Raw genomic sequence first — 20,900 nt, forward strand, 5'->3', positions numbered from 1 at the left:
TCTTCCATTTTCTAATAATTGCGCCAACAGTTGTTGCCTTCTCACCAAGCTGCTTACCTATTGTCTTGTAGCCCATCCCAGCCTTGTGCAGGTCTACAATTTATCCCTGATGTCCTTACACAGCTCTCTGGTCTTGGCCATTGTGGAGAGGTTGGAGTCTGTTTGATTGAGTGGGTGGACAGGTGTCTTTTATACAGGTTACGAGTTCAAACAGGTGCAGTTAATACAGGTAATGAGTGGAGAACAGGAGGGCTTCTTAAAGAAAACTAACAGGTCTGTGAGAGCCGGAATTCTTACTGGTTGGTAGGTGATCAAATACTTATGTCATGCAATAAAATGCGAATTAATTACTTAAAAATCATACAATGTGATTTTCTGGATTTTGTTATAAATTCCGTCTCTCACAGTTGAAGTGTACCTATGATAAAAATTACAGACCTCTACATGCTTTGTAAGTAGGAAAACCTGCAAAATCGGCAGTGTATCAAATACTTGTTCTCCCCACTGTAGAATATTAAAACATACAAACTACATGCAGTGAAGCCCCTCAACATTTACATTATATTGAGTAATCTAACCGTCTCCCGTTGACAGATCTCCCACCCAAATCAAAACAGGGGCCCAAACCAGCAACCTATCGGCCACCGGCCCAAGCTCTCAACCGCCAGCCGACCAACCATCCAAGATCCCCACCACAGTTCCCCCGAGAGCTTCCTCTCAACCATCCAAGATCCCCACCACAGTCCCCCGAGAGCTTCCTCTCAACCATCCAAGATCCCCACCACAGTCCCCCGAGAGCTTCCTCTCAACCATCCAAGATCCCCACCACAGTTCCCCCGAGAGCTTCCTCTCAACCATCCAAGACCCCCCCCCCCCCCATATATATACTTTTTAAAACCCTGTTTCTGAGATACTGGAACTGGCGCGCCTGGCACCGACGATCATACCACGCTTTTCATAGTAAGCCATGACCACGTGGCTCACTGTCTGTAAGAGTGACCTTTTTCGTGAACGGGGTGGTGTACCTAATAAACTATTTGAGCATAATCACAGTCCCGTTATTCCCTAACATTTTCAAGTGTTGGGGCAATATACTGGGCATCAACACTGAATACATTTTTTATGGATTATTTTCATGATTCATGTATCTGCTACAATGCAATTGGAACCATTGAGTTCTGGATAGCCTACAGAACACTCAGTGAACACAACTGGTAGTCCACCACCCCTCCCAACTGATTCGATGGGCCTAGCCCTAGTGCATAGACTTGGAGAGATGACAAGAACTGAAGGCTGCTGAGAATGATACAACACCTTGGAAATGTATCAGATCCAATCAAAATAAAATAAAATGTTATTAGTCACATGCGCCGAATACAACAGGTACAGAATACAACCTTACAGTGAAATGCTTACTTACAAGCCCTTAACCAACAGTGCAGTTTCAAAAAAATACTGATAAGAATAAGAGATAAAAGTAACAGGTAAATAAAGAGCAGCAGTAAAATAACAAAAGCCAGACTATATACAGGGGGGTACCGATACAGAGTCAATGTGCGGGGGCACCGGTTAGTTGAGGTAATATGTACATGTAGGTACAGTTATTAAAGTGACTATGCATAGATGATAACAACAGAGAGTAGCAGTGGTGTAAAGAGGGAGGGGGGTCAATGCAAATAGTCTGGGTAGCCATTTGACTAGATGTTTAGGAGTCTTATGGCTTGGGGGTAGAAGCTGTTTAGAAGTCTCTTGGACCTAGACTTGGCGCTCCGGTACCGCTTGCCAAGCAATAGCAGAGAGAACAGACTATGACTAGGGTGGCTGGAGTCTTTGACMATTTTTAGGGCCTTCCTCTAGTGCCTTGCAGTCGGGGGCCAAGCAGTTGCCATACCAGGCAGTGATGCAACCAGTCAGGATGCTCTCGATGGTGCAGCTGTAGAACCTTTTGAGGATCTGAGGACCCGTGCCAAATCTGTTACATTGTCCAGAGAAATCTATTTAATCAAATCATATTAATTAAATTTCTGTTGGGCTTACTAGTAAGGACACGAAGTTACCAGTAGCTCTCTTGCTATTGTAACTAATCACTCTCCCCTTATAATTCAGAAAGACCCGTTTATTCAGTCCATCCACTGACTGTAATGTCCTACACTCTAGAAAAAATAGTTCCCAAAGGGTTCTTCGGCTGTCTCCATGGGATAACTTTTTTTGGTTCCATGTAGAACCATCTATGGAAAGGGTTCTACATGGAAACCAAAAAGGGTTCTTCCACAGGTTCTCCTATGGGATAGCTGAAGAACCTTTAAGATTCTATATAGCACCTTTTTTTCTAAGAGTGTATATAGCTCAATACTCTGACACTTGCCTGTTACCAGGGGCTGAAATGTAGGTAAATGTTATATTATGCTACACTAATGTTTATCAATGCTTTATAAGTAATTGCAGTAGGCCTATAATTACCTAAATTATGGATAATCCCATGATGGTAAAGAAATAACATTTTGGCAACCTATTATCAGCTTCAAGTGCTTATAATATTTATAATATTGCGCTTTGGATGGTAACTTTACTTGTAATTAATTCATTAATACTATAGATTCAAGAATCAGTTCGACACACACACGCACGCACACACACACACACGCGCGCGCGCAGAAGCACACAGGACAGACACATCTGCTCCTCTGGTGGAGATCCGACAGACGCGAGAGTAGATTTACGGATTTATGACGCGTCCTCCTCTCCTCTGGTCAACGTGAGAGTGAGCCGCCCTATTCCCCCTATCCCTGGAACATGGTGACGTGAACCCTGTTTCAACTCAGCGCCTTTATGCAGCTGCCATGGCTGCCATTTAAACAGACTAGCTTACCCCTATCACAATACTCTGGATATGGCCCTTTTGTCTTACAAGACACTCATCTAAGAAGAGGAAATGTTGCTATAAGCATAATCCATTACTAACATAAATCTCAAAATAGGCACAGATGAGTTATCACCACAATGATCATCACAACTGTTGATTTATTTGGGGGATTTATGGATGAATGTGACTTCGTTACATGCTTTCTACTTCTTTTAACTATTTAATACTAGTTTGTTTTCGTTTTACTGTCAGCCAAGAGAGAGAGAGCGAGAGAGAGAGAGAGAGCGAGAGAGAGAGAGACGCCTTGCCAAAGGCCTGCCATAAATCAACCTTCTAGAGTGGAATGTTCGCCTCTATTCCCTGGAATCACATGGAGAGAAAAATTCTCAATATTCTCTAAATACTTTGAAGAGACAAGATTCACAATGGCTTATCTTTTGCAGGAATGTTATCAAATCATTATATTTAAGAAATAAATATCACTATAGGCTACATTTGTACAAATGCAACGTATTCTTTATTTATTTTGGGGGAATTAATCACACCAATTGAAATAAATGACATGAAGTTAGACAATTAAACAAATAAATAATAAACGAACATAAACAATTTCTGAAAAGACGGATCTTAGCCTGGAGCTAGTTACAAAGTAAATAAAACATTTAATTTGAGCTAGTGCGTAATTCCTTTAAATGTAAACCCACTTCATTATTTACATTTTCTACGTTCAAATTAGTTTTCTTAGTAATTACATTCAAATGTAGATTTGATAGAAAGCTGAAACTCGTTATCAAGTTTTCAAATCAAGTTGAATAGACATTAGGTTGCAGCTGGTGTGTGATGGGACAGCTTGCATTTTTAAGTCCCGAGAGAATGTCTGTTAAAAAAACTTTCTCCATCATTTCTGTGCAGTATCAATAATATTTTCCTTCAATTGACCGTGTCTTTTCGCATTGTGTCACAAAGTACAATGACTCAATTAAATTATAGTCAGAAGTGAAACAATAACGTGTTTTATGCTGATTGTGTTTACTCAAATAATATTGGACATCGTGAAAATAAACGTTGTCACATACTGTAACTTCCAGGCATCTTCAGGCCATGAGGTCAGTGGCGAGGTGGCTAACTAGATGCCGTTGACTGCATGCTCAGAAGAAGCTCCTCAGAGGAAGGTGTAACCGTATATCACTGCCCTTAATGTCAAATTCCGGATGCAAGATGTAGCTAGGTTTCGCTAAAATTCGTGAGCTATACACAATCTACAGAGGTCCAAGTTTAGGCTACACTAATCATTTTTATAACGAATAGGCCTATACGTGTAGGAACTCCAATATGCGACACACAGATAAAGACAAATAGTTGCATGTTAGCTTGAAAGGGTTGTACGAATACTACAGGCCATTGAAAAGTAAGTTAACTGGAAATGGGTTTCTACAGGTTCTACAGGTGTTCTACAGGTTCTACAGGGGGTCTACGGGTTCTACTGGGGGTCTACAGGTTCTACGGGGTTCTACGGGTTCTACAGGGTTTCATAAAAGTGCACCGAAAGCCAAATTATATCAAATCCTATAAAATGTGGTATGCATCCTATAAAATATCGCGTGATATTTTGTGTTAATTGCTTACAGAAACATTTTGTAGGCCCATATGCTAAACACATTATTTGTGCCATATAGACTGCAGTAGGTTTAATATCTCGTTGGGAGCAATTCAAAGCATTATCTAAATATCGTTCATTCTATTCGGAAAAAACACTATTTTGTGTTTAATAATTCTAAAAAGTCCATTTGAACGTCAATCCTCTAAATACAGTTCATAATATATATTTTACCTTTATTTAACTAGGCAAGTCAGTTAAGAACAAATTTGTATTTTCAATGACGGCCTAGGAACAGTGGTTACCTGCCTTGTTCAGGGACAGAACGACAGATGTTTAACTTGTCAGCTCGGGGATTCAATCGTGCAACCTATCGGTTTCTAGTCCAACTAGTCCAACGCTTTAACCACTAGGCTACCTGCCGCCTCACTAATATAGTGATTACAAGTCACTATGTAGTCTGTTACCCACACAAATACATACTGTAACATATCATAGCCTAAATGTCTATAAGGAGATGCATCTGAGAGAAAGTCAAATGTTCAAACTGTAAGAGGGGAATACTTCCTAATACAGTTCTATGAAACACACCTGCCATGTAATATATTGCATGGAGATTCCCGGCAGCATCTCTAATGAGCATCTCTGATGCTGACATATGGTGAGAGAGAATTAAGTCAAGATATTCGTAGGCCCACTTTGACGATAGATCGTAAACTGACCTTCAGTCAACTGCAAAGATAGGTTTTTGCTACATGAGGTACAAAAGTTTGTAATAAAATACACAATATGCCTACAAATGATAGCAACAGCATATGGATTAAAAAATCTATATGTTAAAACATTTGTTTTTATTTATTTAAGAACTGGTTATGTTATTGTAAGAATCAAAGGCATGTGCAGGAACAAAATTGCATTTGAAATGGTAAATGTAGTTAGGCTTAAGCCTATACTACGCCGGAAAGTGCATATATACATAGGTCTAGGTCTACTAATCCTTAATTTAATCATATTGAAATTGAATTACTATCCTCGAACATGTACTCGCGAGATTACATTGAAGCTATGTACAACAAAAGTATTTTTGTTATGTACATAATTCTGATATAAAAAGGTAATAATGCATTCGACATGAGTAACACTCACATGCAGACGGATCATAAAGCTCCGAAGTAACCGCTTGGAAGTCCCTCAAATTTGTAGGATGTCCTACAAAGGGTCTAGGTCCTACAGGGCGCACAATGGAAGAGAAGTGACCGACAGTTCACCGCACTCTCAGGTCACCACTGAGAGCAACAAAAGAGCAACACATTCAGAGGTGCCCTTCTACCGGCCCCTCAAGTAGAAAAACACACAAAGAAAGTCCAGAGCCCTGACGAGGCCACGCAAGGACCGGGGACGACCTACGAGGGCACACACAGAAGGTACAAGTATAGAGACCCAGTCAGGTCACGGGGGGTTGCAAAGGTCGACCATCCCGGCTGAAACGGACCTAATGGGACAGAAAATGTGCCCTCCGACTGAACTCGGCCTTCTCGCGGTTGATCCCAAACTTCAATAAAGTACATTTTCAGCCTCGCTACATGGAGGCGACAGGATCTAGAAAGAGATTGGAGGGATGGTGAGACTCTGGCGTAGCTATACATTAATTTCTCTCAATTGTCCAGGCAGCTATATAAATGCTACTGGAATTCTGCATGTTTTAGGGCTTTACGGGCGTTCCAACTGCCATTCCAAAGTCATGTCCACGTCACGGTGTTAAGTTTCCTTTTTAGCCCTGATAGTTTTATTTCGTAAAATTACTAGTTAGCGATGTGGGTTTATTTCTGAGAGAGGCTGTTGCCAAATTAATATATTCAGACCCAAATAATTCTTTACTCTGCGGCGCTAAGATTGATGGTTTAGAATACCTCTTCCCTTTGTGCTCTTTGCCCCCCACCTAGCAAGCCGTTTTATCATTTCTATTCAAGTCACACAGTTTAAATAATCTATCAAACTATTGCGCTCTTTTCAAACATTGCATGTTTTTGCACAACATTTTGAGCAGAATAAGAAAAAGTTATTCTACAATGAAATTCGTTTTGGAGAACTGTTAATTGGACGGCCTGTTTTGTGGCTAGGGCCTACATAAGATCAAAGGCGCAATATGACTATCCTATGTATTATTACAGTTGCATGGTGACAACACGTCCACAACATTGCCATAGGTCTATCGAAAATCCCCCCACGATGCTTGAGCAGTATAGGCTATACTTACCAAGAGCAGAGGTGACGATGACGTTGCCTCAAGCGCTACTTTTTAAAAGCATATTCTTCACTTTGACGGGGGAGGTCTCAGGCCGCAACAAACATAGACTATTATACGAATGACAATTGGTGAACATCTCAAACGTACAACTAACATTCMTTTGTATATAAGGTACAAATTGTTGCATATTGAGAAGGCCTACGTGCACGCATATAAAACACTATTATCCAAACTATTGTTTTATACAAGATCATCTTGGAAAATCTGGATGCATATTTTTAAGAGGCAACAGGTCTTGCTGGTAGATATAATCCGAATACAATATTTTGTAGGCTATATTCTCACTTATAGTCCACGATGTAGTCCTTCAAGGCTTTAGGCCTTTCAGAATCTGACCTCAAATTATTGACTTTATTAGAAGAAAAGAAGCAACCTGCAATTGGGGCAAAACAATGAATTAATAGGAATCCATATACCATCAACACAACTGATTATGTGTCATATTTTGGCAATACGAAATTGATTTCCAAAAGGTATGTGCAGAGCTATATGATCAGTAATGAGCAGGAAGCAGGGCTCCAGCCAGTCAGTATAATCTGAGGGGATTGTTGAGGCCCTGGTTGAATGGCTTGCCAAATTAATTGAATGTCCTTGAGACTAATGAGCTACATGTAGGATAATATGATGCATGCAGCCAGGCCATAACCCTTTATTTGGAGTAGAATTATGGATTATTATTGGATTGGGGGGGAATATGAACGGTGGATCTGTATACGCGTGCCTACCTCGAGAACGATTCTAAAGGAACATTTCAAATCGTCAGTATCATATTTGGCATAGGCTAAACAATTTAAAGCTAAACATTGCCAAACAAATAATGCGTTGTTAGGCTGAACCATCAATAAAGAACTTGGTAAATTGTGACTATACCATTTTTATATAACGGCCACCACAGCAATAGCCACAGTCACCAAAACAATAGGCACTCTGTTGGCCATGAATGAATCGATCCAAACGGGCGTAAAACTAGTACACTCACTGTTTTATTGACCAATATGATTATCACAAATACACTAAACTCTGTGTATTGCATTTCACAATAATCTGCTAAACACACCACAAACTAGATTGTAATTAAAAATCCTGTTTCTGAAAGCAAGGAGCTAATTCACCTTGTTATAATCCTAAACATATGCGTTCAAGATCAATGTTCCATCGGTACGTTCCAGCATTTTTACCAAAAATAACTATGATTGCCTATTAATGATATTCTTCCAGTGTTGAGCTTGAAATAAATAGATTGTGCATTTCAACTTGGGCGGTAGGGCAAACAAATGGCTCACAATAACATTTAGATAAAATGTACATTATTTTCCTTCATTCAAAACATTTTTCTCATAAAAAAACATCATCTTGATTCAGCATTAAATAACTTAAACCCTGTGTCACGTAAAAAGAACCCATCAGTATTCGTATAAATCCATGCTATATAACATGCATTTTATATAACTTTGGACTTAAATGAAACCGCACAAATACCTACGAAAACAAAATATATAATATACTATAAATAATCAGTCATTCTCTATCCCCCTTCTTGAAGTGGTTTTCTTTTCGCCTTATAACCTTGTAATATCCTCGCCATCCTCTACTCCGGACAGTTCATCGGGAGTAATGCTACCAGTGGCCGAGGAAGTGGCGACAACGCCGGCTGATGAGGTTGCGTTGGACCCGGAGGATACGCCCGTGGTGGAGGATCTCACTTTGGTGTTAGGAAGCCTATGGTCTTTTTTCCACTTCATCCTGCGGTTCTGAAACCAAATCTTGATTTGTCGTTCGGAGAGAACCAATGTATGGGCTATCTCAATGCGCCTCCGTCGAGTTAAATAGCGGTTATAGTGGAACTCCTTCTCCAATTCTAAGACCTGCTGTCGAGTGTAGGCTGTCCTAGACCGCTTGGAATCCGGTCCATTGTAATTCGGGTTCGCTGTAAAGGGGAAGAAGTAAAGAGAGAGAGAGAGAGAGAAAGACAAGGAGGGAAGGAGTGGGTAAACAATAGTGTCCTCAACTGAGACATATGATGGGCAGGGCAGAAGGAATGGCTAGATATGCTAGTTATGATATTAGAAATCATAGAAATGGGAAGTTAAGAACTTGACTATTTCTCCATAATGAGGGGACACACATCCAAGTATGCACTAAATTATTAATGCAAGATTCCAAAGCGCAGTCTTTTTTCTGTTCATCTCTCCCCCTCTTCTCTCCATCCCGCACATACATAACAGCAGAAGCCACATGGTGATACGGCTGCCCAGAGTATACCTCTGCTATAAAATTTATGGCGGGTGTAATTACCGACGCCGAGTCGTAAATCCGACTCAAATGTGCCATTTCAAAGGCTTCTCCTCTATCTTAGCAGGGTCTGGGAAGGAGATGGGAGTCAGAGGCACTGATAAAGGGAGGGAAAGGAAGAGAAAGGAGTAGGAGAGTGTAGAGAGAGGGAACAGACAAACACAGACAAGTTGCCTACCGGTGCTGACGTGAATCTTCTTCATCCATGGGTATACCACGGGCTGCTTGGAGGAGGCTGAGCTGTTTGGATGCTCCGGTGTAGCTTGGTTGCAGGCGGAGGATGCAGCCGGTGGGGTGGTGGGGGACATGGGTAACTGTGGGGTCTCACATGAGGATGGCTGCCCTTTCCCTGCAAGCAGGTGCGCAGAATGGGGTAGTCCATGTCCCTTTTGCGTGTCAGGTTCAGGGATGCTTGCACAATTATATTGGCGCTCTTGGTAGCTCGCCCGTGGAGGGTATAACTCCTGATGGTGATGCTGGTAACCAGAGCCAGGGTCCCTGGCGCGGCTGTAATATTCGGGGCTGTGCTCGGGGATGTAGCTGTTTTGTGAATATTCCTCGCATGGAGGAAATTTCGGATCAATGTAGGTAGAGTCCATCAAATACGAGCTCATGATCATTAATTTCTGCAGTGGAAATTTATTTTTCTAGCTTTGTCGTTTTTCTGCTCCATATAGCCCTCCTACTTGTGAGCAGCCCTTGTAAAGTTAGTTTTACCACGTGACCCCACGGCCCAATAGCAGAGTGAGAGGTAGTCCCCGGATAAGGAACCAAAGGTTTTGAAACATACCTTCGGTCGCCATTGTGTGTAATTTCTCTGGGTCTCTCTCTCTCTCTCTCTCTCTCTCTCTCTCTCTCTCTCTCTCCTCCTCTCCTCTCTCTCTCTCTCTCTCTCTCTCTTCTCTCTCTCTCTCTCTCTCTCTCGCTCTCTCTCTTCTCTCTAAATTCAATTTTAATTTTTCTCTCTCTCACTCTCTCCCTTGTTGTGTTACCAATGCCATTGATATTGCAGCAAAAATTGCAACACAAACCCTTCTTATGTGAATTACACAGTGTCATTATAGTTCTATTATTAGCATAATTTTTTTTCAGAGGTAGAAATAGCCTACAATAATAATAGCAGTAAACAATAATGGTTAGGCCTGCCTAAATCACAGAAAGTTGGCCTCTGACCCTCTCTAAGAATATTATGATGCTGCCTTCTCAAATATAAAATAATCCAACACGAAATGTTGGCCAAATCCTAAATAGATTAAAAAAATTACGCATAAAATTCACTTTCACATAGCATTTCGAATTATGATTTTGTTTTTAAAACTAGAACTGAGCTTGGCTCATATGAGAAGAAGGTGGACACCAAATGGGCACCGTATCAGTGAAGTAACCACACAATAAGTATTTTGCTTTGCATTTGAGAACTTTCAAAACTGTGTCAATACTTTACTTCGTAAATATTCTGAGAGACTTTTCAAACATAGCATTCCAAATACTTTTCAAATGCATTACTACTTTTCAAATGCATTACTACTTTTCAAATGCATTACTACTTTTCAAATGCATTACTACTTTTCAAATAGGCCTACTTTGCTATCTTGTGCAATGGACACAAGGGAAGGCAAATATTCTTTAATGATGGTATATCTCTAATGTTTATATCACTGTCATTATTGGATATTGCATTGAGGTCTCTGTCTCTCTCTTCATGTTTAGAGACGTATGCATTTGAATACAAATCTTTATAAGGCTGCAATGTTGATGAAACCAGCTTTACTTGCCCTGAAATGACTCGTAGGGACGTTTTGTCCAATCGTTAGTTTATCTCCATCAACACTAGTGGTTGTCTAAGTGTACGTGTATGGTTATTCATTTGATGTTAGACCTAGATGGGGGAGTAAGTCCATTACAAACTCTATCCACTGTTGTGTTCAGCAAAGTAAATCATTGCAGATAAGGTGACAATTATGTCTGGTAGACTATCCGTTGCCACAGACGCTTTACAGGTACTATTATACTGTCATTAACTGCTGGCTAAGTTTGTCAGTGGCTGTAATTCCATGCCTTCAATTATGCACGACACCACAAACCACAGGACAGTAGACCTACATAATCAATGTAACCCTTGTGAGTCAATGGAGTTAATAATAATCATATTAAATATTGAAATATTAAATATTTATATGAAATAAATATATTATAAATGTCGGGCCTACTACATACTAGGGATGGATTATAATAAGATTATATTAACAAGGGTTATAATACGAGGTCAATCACCTGTTAATCACCATCTAATGTAGCGGTAGTGGCCTTCTTTTAGTCTTATCTGAGCAGGTGAAAATGACATAACAGGGCGGATGTTTATGGTTTGTTTATGTGTAGACCGCGCCCGCCATTTCTATTACTTTTGGCAGCGATGTTTGAGGCGTTTTATAGGGCTGTAAAACGCAGTAAACCAGTCCGCTTTAAACGATCGCTGTTTTTTTTAAATGTTTACTGGTACAGACCGAATACTCGTAGTAGCCCTTTGCTTCCAGATAGCCTACTGTACACAATATAGGCCTATGGACGTCCTGACAATGCCTAGGCTACTTATGTGGAGGTTGAACACATACTGTGTATGCTGCACACAGACTTCCTCTGAGATGTATGCTATTCGTGCCCTATTATTCCGGATAACACTGCATGCAGCTATAACCTACTGGATAGAAGCGAGGGTTGACCAGACGATTATCTTGACATACGTGGGATTTCAGTAGCCCATGTATTCCTGTAGAGACGTACTTGCGATTGTTATCTATTAACACAAATTCGGTTCTACAGGGTACATATAGACAACTAATGAGTCTTTCCATTGCAGCCTGAAAAGAAGAGCTCCAACTGGAAAAATTCGGTTAGGTGAAAACCTCTCTCTCTCTCTCCTCTCTCTCTCTCTCTCTCTCTCTCTCTCTCTCTCTCTCACACACACACGTACACGTACAAGCACACACACACGAATAGAGTCTCCTGCCTAATATGTTTTTCTCTATCAGATTCAATCAAAACCCTGCCTTTGAGGTAACTTCTCTAAAATATGAATATTCAAGCAAAACACGTGCACTACGGGTACAAAGCGAGCGACCGCGTGACAGCACAGATGAAATATACGTTTATTTTGTCCCCAACGATTTCTTGTGCTCGCCTGCCTCGCCATTACCATACTGACCGCTCCGTAACCTCTTTTCCTGCCACTCCAGAAGTTAATGAGAAGACGGCGATGAAAAATGTTATATCCTGCATGGTGTGAGTGTGACCTGTTTCAATAATCCAGAGGGGCAAACATAGGCTACTGAAATCGTGAATATATTTAATATATAGAGTTTTGAAATAGAATCCAATAGAATGTTTTATTTTTTAAGTAATCAAAACAATAACATGTTCACTTAACTTGATAAAATGCTATACCTACAATGGAATAGAAAATAATCGAAAAGGTGTAGGTAGGTCTACATTAGACGTCAGCTACCTTGGTAACCATGAGACAAGAGAAGAAGAAAACATCCTCAAAATGTAAAGGACCCTTTCGTTCTCATTTTACGTTAGCATCTGCAAATCCCGGCATATTATTATAATTTTTGCACACACCCGCCCACGCCTTCACATGCCCTGTGCACGCCCCCAGCTCCCCTCTCACCCCAGCTCCAGTGTTGTGGACGCATTTTAATATTCGTTAGACAGCCTGACCTGCGTTTCAACCCTCGCGTTTGACTACTTCCAATAGTTCACTGCCAAGGATTATTGATGGGCGAAAATAAATAAATAATTTCTCCCCACAAATGGCTTTCAGATCTCTCACCTAGTTCAATATCTAGTTATAATGTAGAACTACAGAAAAACGAGGGCCTTAGGCAAACTAATTTGATGTTCCATTTGTTCATGGGAAAAATGGTTAACATTTGCTTTCCTGTGACATGAAAACCTTTCAGCATGTTCTCTTTCACACGCATAGGCTATCTGTAACACACGATACGCATGCAACACATATCTGTAACACACGATATGCAGATATGCATGCAACACATATCTGTAACACACGATATGCATGCAACACATATCTGTAACACACGATATGCATGCAACACATATCTGTTAACCACACGATATGCATGCAACACATACTGTAACACACCGATATGGAGATATGCATGCAACACATATCTGTAACACACGATATACATGCAACACATATCTGTAACACACGATATGCATGCAACACATATCTGTAACACACGATATACATGCAACACATATCTGTAACACACGATATACATGCAACACATATCTGTAACACACGATATGCATGCAACACATATCTGTAACACACGATAAACATGCAACACATATCTGTAACACACGATATGCAGATATACATGCAACACATATCTGTAACACACGATATGCAGATATACATGCAACACATATGTAAGCTACAATATTGATGGTAGGATGAGAAAAGATTTGTTGTTCTTTCACTGAATTATGTTTTTTTATTTTTTTTATTTAACCAGACAAGTCAGTTAATTAAGAACAAATTATTACTTACAATGACAGCCTACCCTGTCCAAACCCGGATGACGCTGGGCCAATTGTGCGCCGCCCTATGACTTCCAATCACAGTGATTCAGCCTGGATTCGAACCAGAGACTGTTCATTGTCTAAGGCACTGAGATACAGTGCCTTAGACCGTTGCGCCACTCGGGAGCCCAATATAATTTTTGAATAGATATGTTTCAGAATATTATAATAATTTAACCACAGTGTGCATGGTGAGGCCCGGTGAGGCCAAACTGTGTGAAATGCAATGTTTAATAATAAACTCATTGCACAATGGAATTTGTGTGCATAGACCTAGGCTTCGATGAAACCAACTTCTTAGCATGAGAGCAAATAGCTTCATAGCCATTATCAGGGAACACTGCCCTCTCTGTTGGCTCTGCACACGGGAAAGGACAGGGCAAGTAGCCTATTTGTGTACAAAATAATAAACAACATACATACATGCTCCCCTTCATTCCGCCTCGGTCCTCAATTGTTGTCTGCAAAATTGAAAAAATTTATCAAATTAGATGATCAGTGGGATAACCAATAAAGTTAAAATAAGTAAAATTATATATTATTCCCACCCCAAATTATTCGGAATGGTTTTAATAAAAGCTCTAAAWTAGAATAGCCTATGATGCCATGAAAAACAACATACGGTATTGGTAATGGAGGGTCAGGATAGCCTGCAACATTTTCGAATTTCATAAACCACAAAATGATCGTTATTGGAGAATTATCTAATAAATTAGCAGGTTAGAAATAGCTAAACACTTGTTAATTTGTCATCGAAAATCAATTGACAAAAATCAAGTCATACGACACAAATCCCCATTTCTAACGACATCACTCTGAAATTCCAAATGTATTTAGAAAATACAAACCACATTTAACCTTCCCCATTAAGGAACAATGTTCATGTCCTTGAATTTGGGGACCCTATTAGATTTTTATAATTAAATTCAGTCTGGTACAATCCAAGATGGCGTAGCAGTCAGACGTCTTTTGTCCTCGTCTTGTCGTGTCCTGTGTATATATCTTTTTATTCGCATATATATATATATCTTTTTTTTCTACACCTCAACTTCAAAACACTCTCCTGCAACCYGCCTCACCCAATGTGGTGCGGATCTGTTTTTTTCTAAAGTATTTCTATTCACCTCGAATCCGGTCCCGGAGCAAGCACCAATTAGCCTGGAGCTAGCACATGCTAGGCCCTTTCTCCCGGCTAGTTAAAGAGGCCCATCAGCCACTCCTGGGCTACAATACCCGGACCCCTTCTACAGCCAGTACGGGGCACGGAACCCCGCCGATCCTGCACGACTGGACTACGACGTAATCTGCTCGAGGGTGTACTCAACTGGCCTCTACATCGCGACGTACCCTGAATGCCCATCCGCTATTCGCGGCCTGCTAGCTGCTAGCGGCGGCCTGCTAGCTGCTAGCGGCGGCCTGCTAGCTGCTAGCCGCGGCCTGCTAGCTGCTAGCCGCGGCCCACTAGCTGTCTAGAGCATATTGGACTGTTAGCTGTATAGATCCATCGGCCAATTTCTTGGGCCACTATACCTAATTTGCCCATTGGACTTGGACCCCTCTGCTACTCGGAACCCTACTAATCCATCACGACTGGTCTATTGACATCACCACACGCGGAGGCTAAAACAGACTTTCCTCCATCGAGACGTCCCTCTAAGTCCCTTCTGCTAGCTTGCTAGCCCCGGTCTGCTAGCTTGCTAGTCCCGGCCTGCTAGCTGTCTGAATCGCCATGTCTTCAGCCAGCCCAACCACTCACTGGATCCCTATTGGTCACCCGGCTACGCATGCCTCTCCCTAATATCAATATGCCTTGTCCATTACTGTCCTGGTTAGTGAATATTGTCTTATTTCACTGTAGAGCCTCTAGCACTGCTCAATATGCCTTAACCTACCATTTAGTTCCACCTCCCACATATGCGGTGACATCACCAGGTTTTAACGTCTCTAGAGACAATATCTCTCTCATCATTACTCAATGCCTAGGTCTACCTCCAATGTACTCACATCCTACCATACCTCTGTCTGTACATTATGCCTTGAATCTATTATCTCACGCCCAGAAACCTGCTCCTTTTACTCTCTGCTCTGAACGCACTAAACGACCAGTCCTGATAGCCTTTAGCCGTACCCTCATCCTACTCCTCCTCTGTTCCTCTGGTGATGTAGAGGTTAATCCAGGCCCTGCAGTGCCTAGCTCCACTACTACTCCCCAGGTGCTCTTATTTGTTGACTTCTGTAACTGAAAAAGCCTTGGTTTCATGCATGTTAACATTAGAAGCCTCCTCCCTAAGTTTGTTTTATTCACTGCTTTAGCACACTCTGCCAACCCGGATGTCCTAGCCGTGTCTGAATCCTGGCTTAGGAAGTCCACCAAAAACCCTGAAATTTCCATCCCTAACTATAACATTTTCCGACAAGATAAAACTGCAAAGGGGGCGGTGTTGCTATCTACTGCAGAGATAGCCTGCAGAGTTCTGTCTTACTATCCAGGTCTGTACCCAAACAATTTGAGCTTCTACTTTTAAAAATCCATCTTTCCAGAAACAAGTCTCTCACCGTTGCCGCTTGCTATAGACCACCCTCTGCCCCCAGCTGCCCTGGACACCATATGTGAATTGATTGCCCCCCATCTATCTTCAGAGCTCGTGCTGCTAGGTGACCTAMACTTGGACATGCTTAACACCCCGACCATCCTACAATCTAAGCTTGATGCCCTCAATCTCACACAAATTATCAATGAACCCACCAGGTACAACCCCAAATCCGTAAACATGGGCACCCTCATAGATATCATCCTAACCAACTTGCCCTCCAAATACACCTCTGCTGTTTTCAACCAAGATCTCAGTGATCACTGCCTCGTTGCCTGCATCCGTAATGGGTCTGCGATCAAACGACCACCCCTCATCACTGTCAAACGCTCCCTAAAACACTTCAGCGAGCAGGCCTTTCTAATCGACCTGGCCCGGGTATCCTGGAAGGATATTGAACTCATCCCGTCAGTAGAGGATGCCTGGTTATTCTTTAAAAGTGCCTTCCTCACCATCTTAAATAAGTATCCCCATTCAAAAAATGTAGGACCAGGAACAGATATAGCCCTTTGTTCTCTCCAGACCTGACTGCCCTTGACCAGCACAAAAACATCCTGTGGCATTCTGCATTAGCATCGAACTGCCCCCGTGATATGCAACTTTTCAGGGAAGTTAGGAACAAATATACACAGGCAGTTAGGAAAGCTAAGGCTAGCTTTTTCAAGCAGAAATTTGCATCCTGTAGCACAAACTCAAAAAAGTTCTGGGACACTGTGAAGTTCATGGAGAATAAGAGCACCTCCTCCCAGCTTCGCACTGCACTGAGGCTAGGAAACACTGTCACCACCGATAAATCTGCTAAAATTTAGAATTTCAATAAGCATTTTTCCACGGCTGGCCATGCTTTCCACCTGGCTACCCCTACCCCGATCAACAGCCCTCCACCCCCCACAGCAACTCGCCCAAGCCTCCCCCACTTCTCCTTCACCCAAATCCAGATAGCTGATGTTCTGAAAGAGCGGCGAAATCTGGACCCCTACAAATCAGCCGGGCTAGACAATCTGGACCCTCTCTTTCTAAAATGATCTGCCGAAATTGTTGCAACCCTTATTACTAGCCTGTTCAACCTCTCTTTCGTATCGTCTGAGATTCCCATAAATTGGAAAGCTGCTGCAGTCATACCCCTCTTCAAAGGGGGAGACACTCTAGACCCAAACTGCTACAGACCTATATCTATTCTACCCTGCCTTTCTCAGGTCTTCGAAAGCCAAGTTAACAAACAGATTACCGACCATTTAGAATCCCACCGTACCTTCTCCGCTATGCAATCTGGTTTCAGAGCTGGTCCTGGGTGCACCTCAGCCCTGCTCAAGGTCCTAAACGATATCATAACCGCCATCGATAAGAGACATTACTGTGCAGCCGTAGTCATCGAACTGGCTAAGGCTTTCGACTCTGTCAATCACAACATTCTTATTGTCAGACTCAACAGCCTTGGTTTCTCAAATGATTGCCTCCCCTGGTTCACCAACCACTTCTCTGATAGAGTTCAGTGTGTCAAATCGGAGGGCCTGTTGTCCGGACCTCTGGCAGTCTCTATGGGGGTGCCACAGGGTTCAATTCTTGGGCCGACTCTCTTCTCTGGAACATCAATGATGTCGCTCTTGCTGCTGGTGATTCTTTGATCCACCTCTACGCAGACGACACCATTCTGAATACCTCTGGCCCTTCTTTGGACACTGTGTTAACTAACCTCCAGACGAGCTTCAATGCCATACAACTCTCCTTCCGTGGTGTCGTGTCTTTGGCATCATTAAAACTGAAGACTCATTTATCAATTTATCAGATTAAACTGATTAATCATGTAACTGTAATTAACTAGGCAGTCGGGGCACCAAGGAAAATATTCAGATTACAAAGTTATAATTTTCATAATATAACTTTCAGATATTTTAATATCTGATCAATTAGTCTTCGAATTAATGAATTACTATTTACCTCACGTTAGTCTCATTCCAAACGTCGTAAATTGTTGGTTATCTGCACGAACCCAGTCTTCACTATGTGTCATCCATACATCAATTGTCTTAAAATCATTTATTTACTAACTAAGTACTCACAGAAATGCATAACAAACAAGATATGGTTACAAAGAAATGATAGGGGGATGTGCCCTAGTGGGCTAAACCGGTATGGCGGCTTGTTAGACAGAGTGATAATTATAACAATTAAAATGCTCATCCTTTGCACATGAACGCTCACTCATTCGGGAACAATTGCAATCAATATATATATTTACGCTCAGTGTGTCGTCGGGATCTCTGTTGAGAAGTTATTTTCTGTTGGAGAGTCTGTCCGCCCTCTCTCTCTCTCTGTCGTGGATAGAATGGGGTAGTTTCAGAGTGACATTCATTCATGTCGTTATAGAATAGATGTTTTGGCGGTTGTCGGTCTTCGCGTTCATGATTCGAATTCCTAGCTGCAGACTAGTAATTCATATCAAAGACTTGTTCTTATTCTGTCGGTATCGATAGTCTAAGAGTTTAACCCAGTGGTATGGTTAAAAGATTCAGCCATCTACTCAAACCTTAGGTTTATGGTCTCTACTCAAACCTTGGCCCTCTCGTGGTAAGCTGGTCTGCAACCTTTAGCCATCTCGTAATTGAGGTAAGCTCGGTCTCCTCTCAAACCTTGGCCCTCTCATTATCGAGGTAAGCTGGTCTGCAACCTTTAGCCATCTCGTAATTGAGGTAAGCTCGGTCTCCTCTCAAACCTTGGCCCTCTCATTATCCAGGTAAGCTGGTCTGGTGATAGAAAACCCGGGTGGGGGTTTTATTCGGAAGAGCAGAAAAGGGCCTGTCCCAGGACGCCAGACCATAACTGTGCTCATGGGCAGTCCTCTGATTTAGTTAACTCCAAAGGGAATTGGAGTTTCCTTCATTAAACAGTCCAAAATCACATTACACAATTTCACAAACAGTATCATCCTCACTCATTCATCTTATACAACAATTAGATGTAAGCCTCATAGCTGAGGCTATTGTATAAACAGCGTTATGGTAATGTGGCCGTATTGTCTCTCATGAGTTTCACAAATTGTACCAAACGGACCAGTTCGTAGCTGGATTCTTCACCGATCTTTTATACATTCTCCAGAACATAAATATTGTTCGGACCTCAAGTTCTGTGAGGTGGAAGAAATTCCTTTGTTCTCTCCATGAAAACTCACTCTCTTCTATACTGTGGCCATGAGGAGATCTTCTTCCAGGAATTTAACCTCTCTGACCACAGCAGCCTGAGTGTAGGAGACAGGGAGGTAGGGGGATGGTGCATAGAAAAGGGCTGGTGCAGAGGTAGGGGGGGGGGGGGGGTAGTGCTCGCTGTACCCAAAGAGGGCAACGTCATGACAGTGGCCTCCAACTGCTCTTAAATGCAAGTAAAACTAAATGCATGCTCTTCAACCGATCACTGCTCGCACCTGCACGCCCGTCCACACTCACTACTCTGGACGGTTTTGACTTAGAATATGTGGACAACTACAAATACCTAGGTGTCTGGTTCCTTCCAGACTCACATTAAACATCTTCAACTCAAAATTAAATCTAGAATCGGCTTCCTATTTCCGCAAAACAAAGCATCCTTGCACTATGCTGCCAAACAACCTCGTAAAACTGACCATCTCCTGACAATCCTCGACTTCGGCGATGTGATTTACAAAATAAGCCTCCAACACTCTAACTAAGCAACAAATTGGGATGCAGTCTATCACAGTGCCATCCGTTTGGTCCACCAAAAGCCCGCATATTACTACCCACCACTGGCGACCTGTAACGCTCTCGTTGCTGGCCCTTCTCGCTTCATACCGTGTCGCCAAACCGCTGGCTCAGGTATCTACCAGTCTCTGCTAGGTGTAACGGCCCGCCTTAATCTCAGCACTGGGACCATAGCCAGACCTCCACCCGTAGCAGCGCGCTCCAGCAGGTATATCCACTGGTCACCCCGCAAAGCCAATTCTTACGGGCCGCCTTCCAGTTTCAATGCTGCCAATGACTGGAACGAATGCAAAAATCACTAAAGCTGGAGACTCTTACCTCCCTCACTAGCTTTGAAGCACCAGCTGTCAGAGCGCTCACAGTATCACTGCACTGTACATAGCTGCATTGTTAAATAGCGCAGTCAATCTACTCATCCCCATACTATATTTATTTTATTCATCTTGCTCCTTTGCACCTCCAGTTAAATCTCTACTTGCACATTCATCTTCTGCACATTCTACATTCAGGTGTTTACTTGCCTATAAGTTGTAATTTACTTCGCCACTATGGTCCTATTTATTGAGTTACTCTCCATTATCCTTCTCTCATTTGCACATGTGTTATAGACTTTTCTACCTGTAATATTTGATTTATGTTTGTTTATTCATGTGTAACTCTGTGTTGTATGTCTGCTTTTCTTTACTCTTGGTCAGGTTGCAGTTGCAATCGAGAATTTTGTTCTCAACTAGCCTACTGGTTAATATAAACGGTGAAAATAAAAATAAATACATAAAAATGGAGAACGGTAGAAGCCCTTCTGCAAGCGCGGTGGTCTGCGGAAAGCTTTGTGGTCTTGGTATTAATCTGTGCCCTTAAACTCTTTGGTGTGATTTCTCTGCCATATATGTGGCATAGCGAAGTGTATATAGGGCAGGCCACCGAA

General features: G+C 41.9%; 2 protein-coding genes across 6 annotated transcripts in view; both read right to left on the reverse strand.

Annotated features, from left to right (window-relative positions):
* The window catches only part of LOC111966783 (homeobox protein Hox-C4a), a 73,668-nt gene that overhangs the window by 17,743 nt on the left and 35,025 nt on the right, over nucleotides 1-20,900 (reverse strand). The window contains exons 1-2 of one of the 3 annotated variants that reach the window (XM_023991714.2): nucleotides 9,239-9,920; nucleotides 5,607-8,695 (exon numbers count right to left, since the gene is read on the reverse strand). In XM_023991714.2, coding sequence (XP_023847482.1) covers nucleotides 8,328-8,695; nucleotides 9,239-9,680 — 810 coding nt within the window. In that variant the 5' untranslated portion in view covers nucleotides 9,681-9,920 and the 3' untranslated portion in view covers nucleotides 5,607-8,327. Of the gene's footprint in view, nucleotides 1-5,606; nucleotides 8,696-9,238; nucleotides 9,921-14,090; nucleotides 14,133-20,900 lie in introns of those variants that run through there. The other 2 variants (XR_011480241.1, XR_011480240.1) reach the window with 2 other exon arrangements.
* The window catches only part of LOC111966784 (homeobox protein Hox-C5a-like), a 63,623-nt gene that overhangs the window by 17,743 nt on the left and 24,980 nt on the right, over nucleotides 1-20,900 (reverse strand). Inside the window, exon 3 of one of the 3 annotated variants that reach the window (XM_023991716.2) lies at nucleotides 14,095-14,132. The exons of 1 other annotated variant lie outside the window; for it this stretch is intronic. The gene's annotated coding sequence lies outside the window, so the exon portion shown is untranslated. Of the gene's footprint in view, nucleotides 1-14,090; nucleotides 14,133-20,900 lie in introns of all 3 variants that reach the window. One more of the 3 variants, XM_023991715.2, reaches the window with a different exon arrangement.

The sequence above is a fragment of the Salvelinus sp. IW2-2015 genome, linkage group LG7, assembly GCF_002910315.2.
Source record: "Salvelinus sp. IW2-2015 linkage group LG7, ASM291031v2, whole genome shotgun sequence".
Classification (NCBI taxonomy): Eukaryota; Metazoa; Chordata; class Actinopteri; order Salmoniformes; family Salmonidae; genus Salvelinus; species Salvelinus sp. IW2-2015.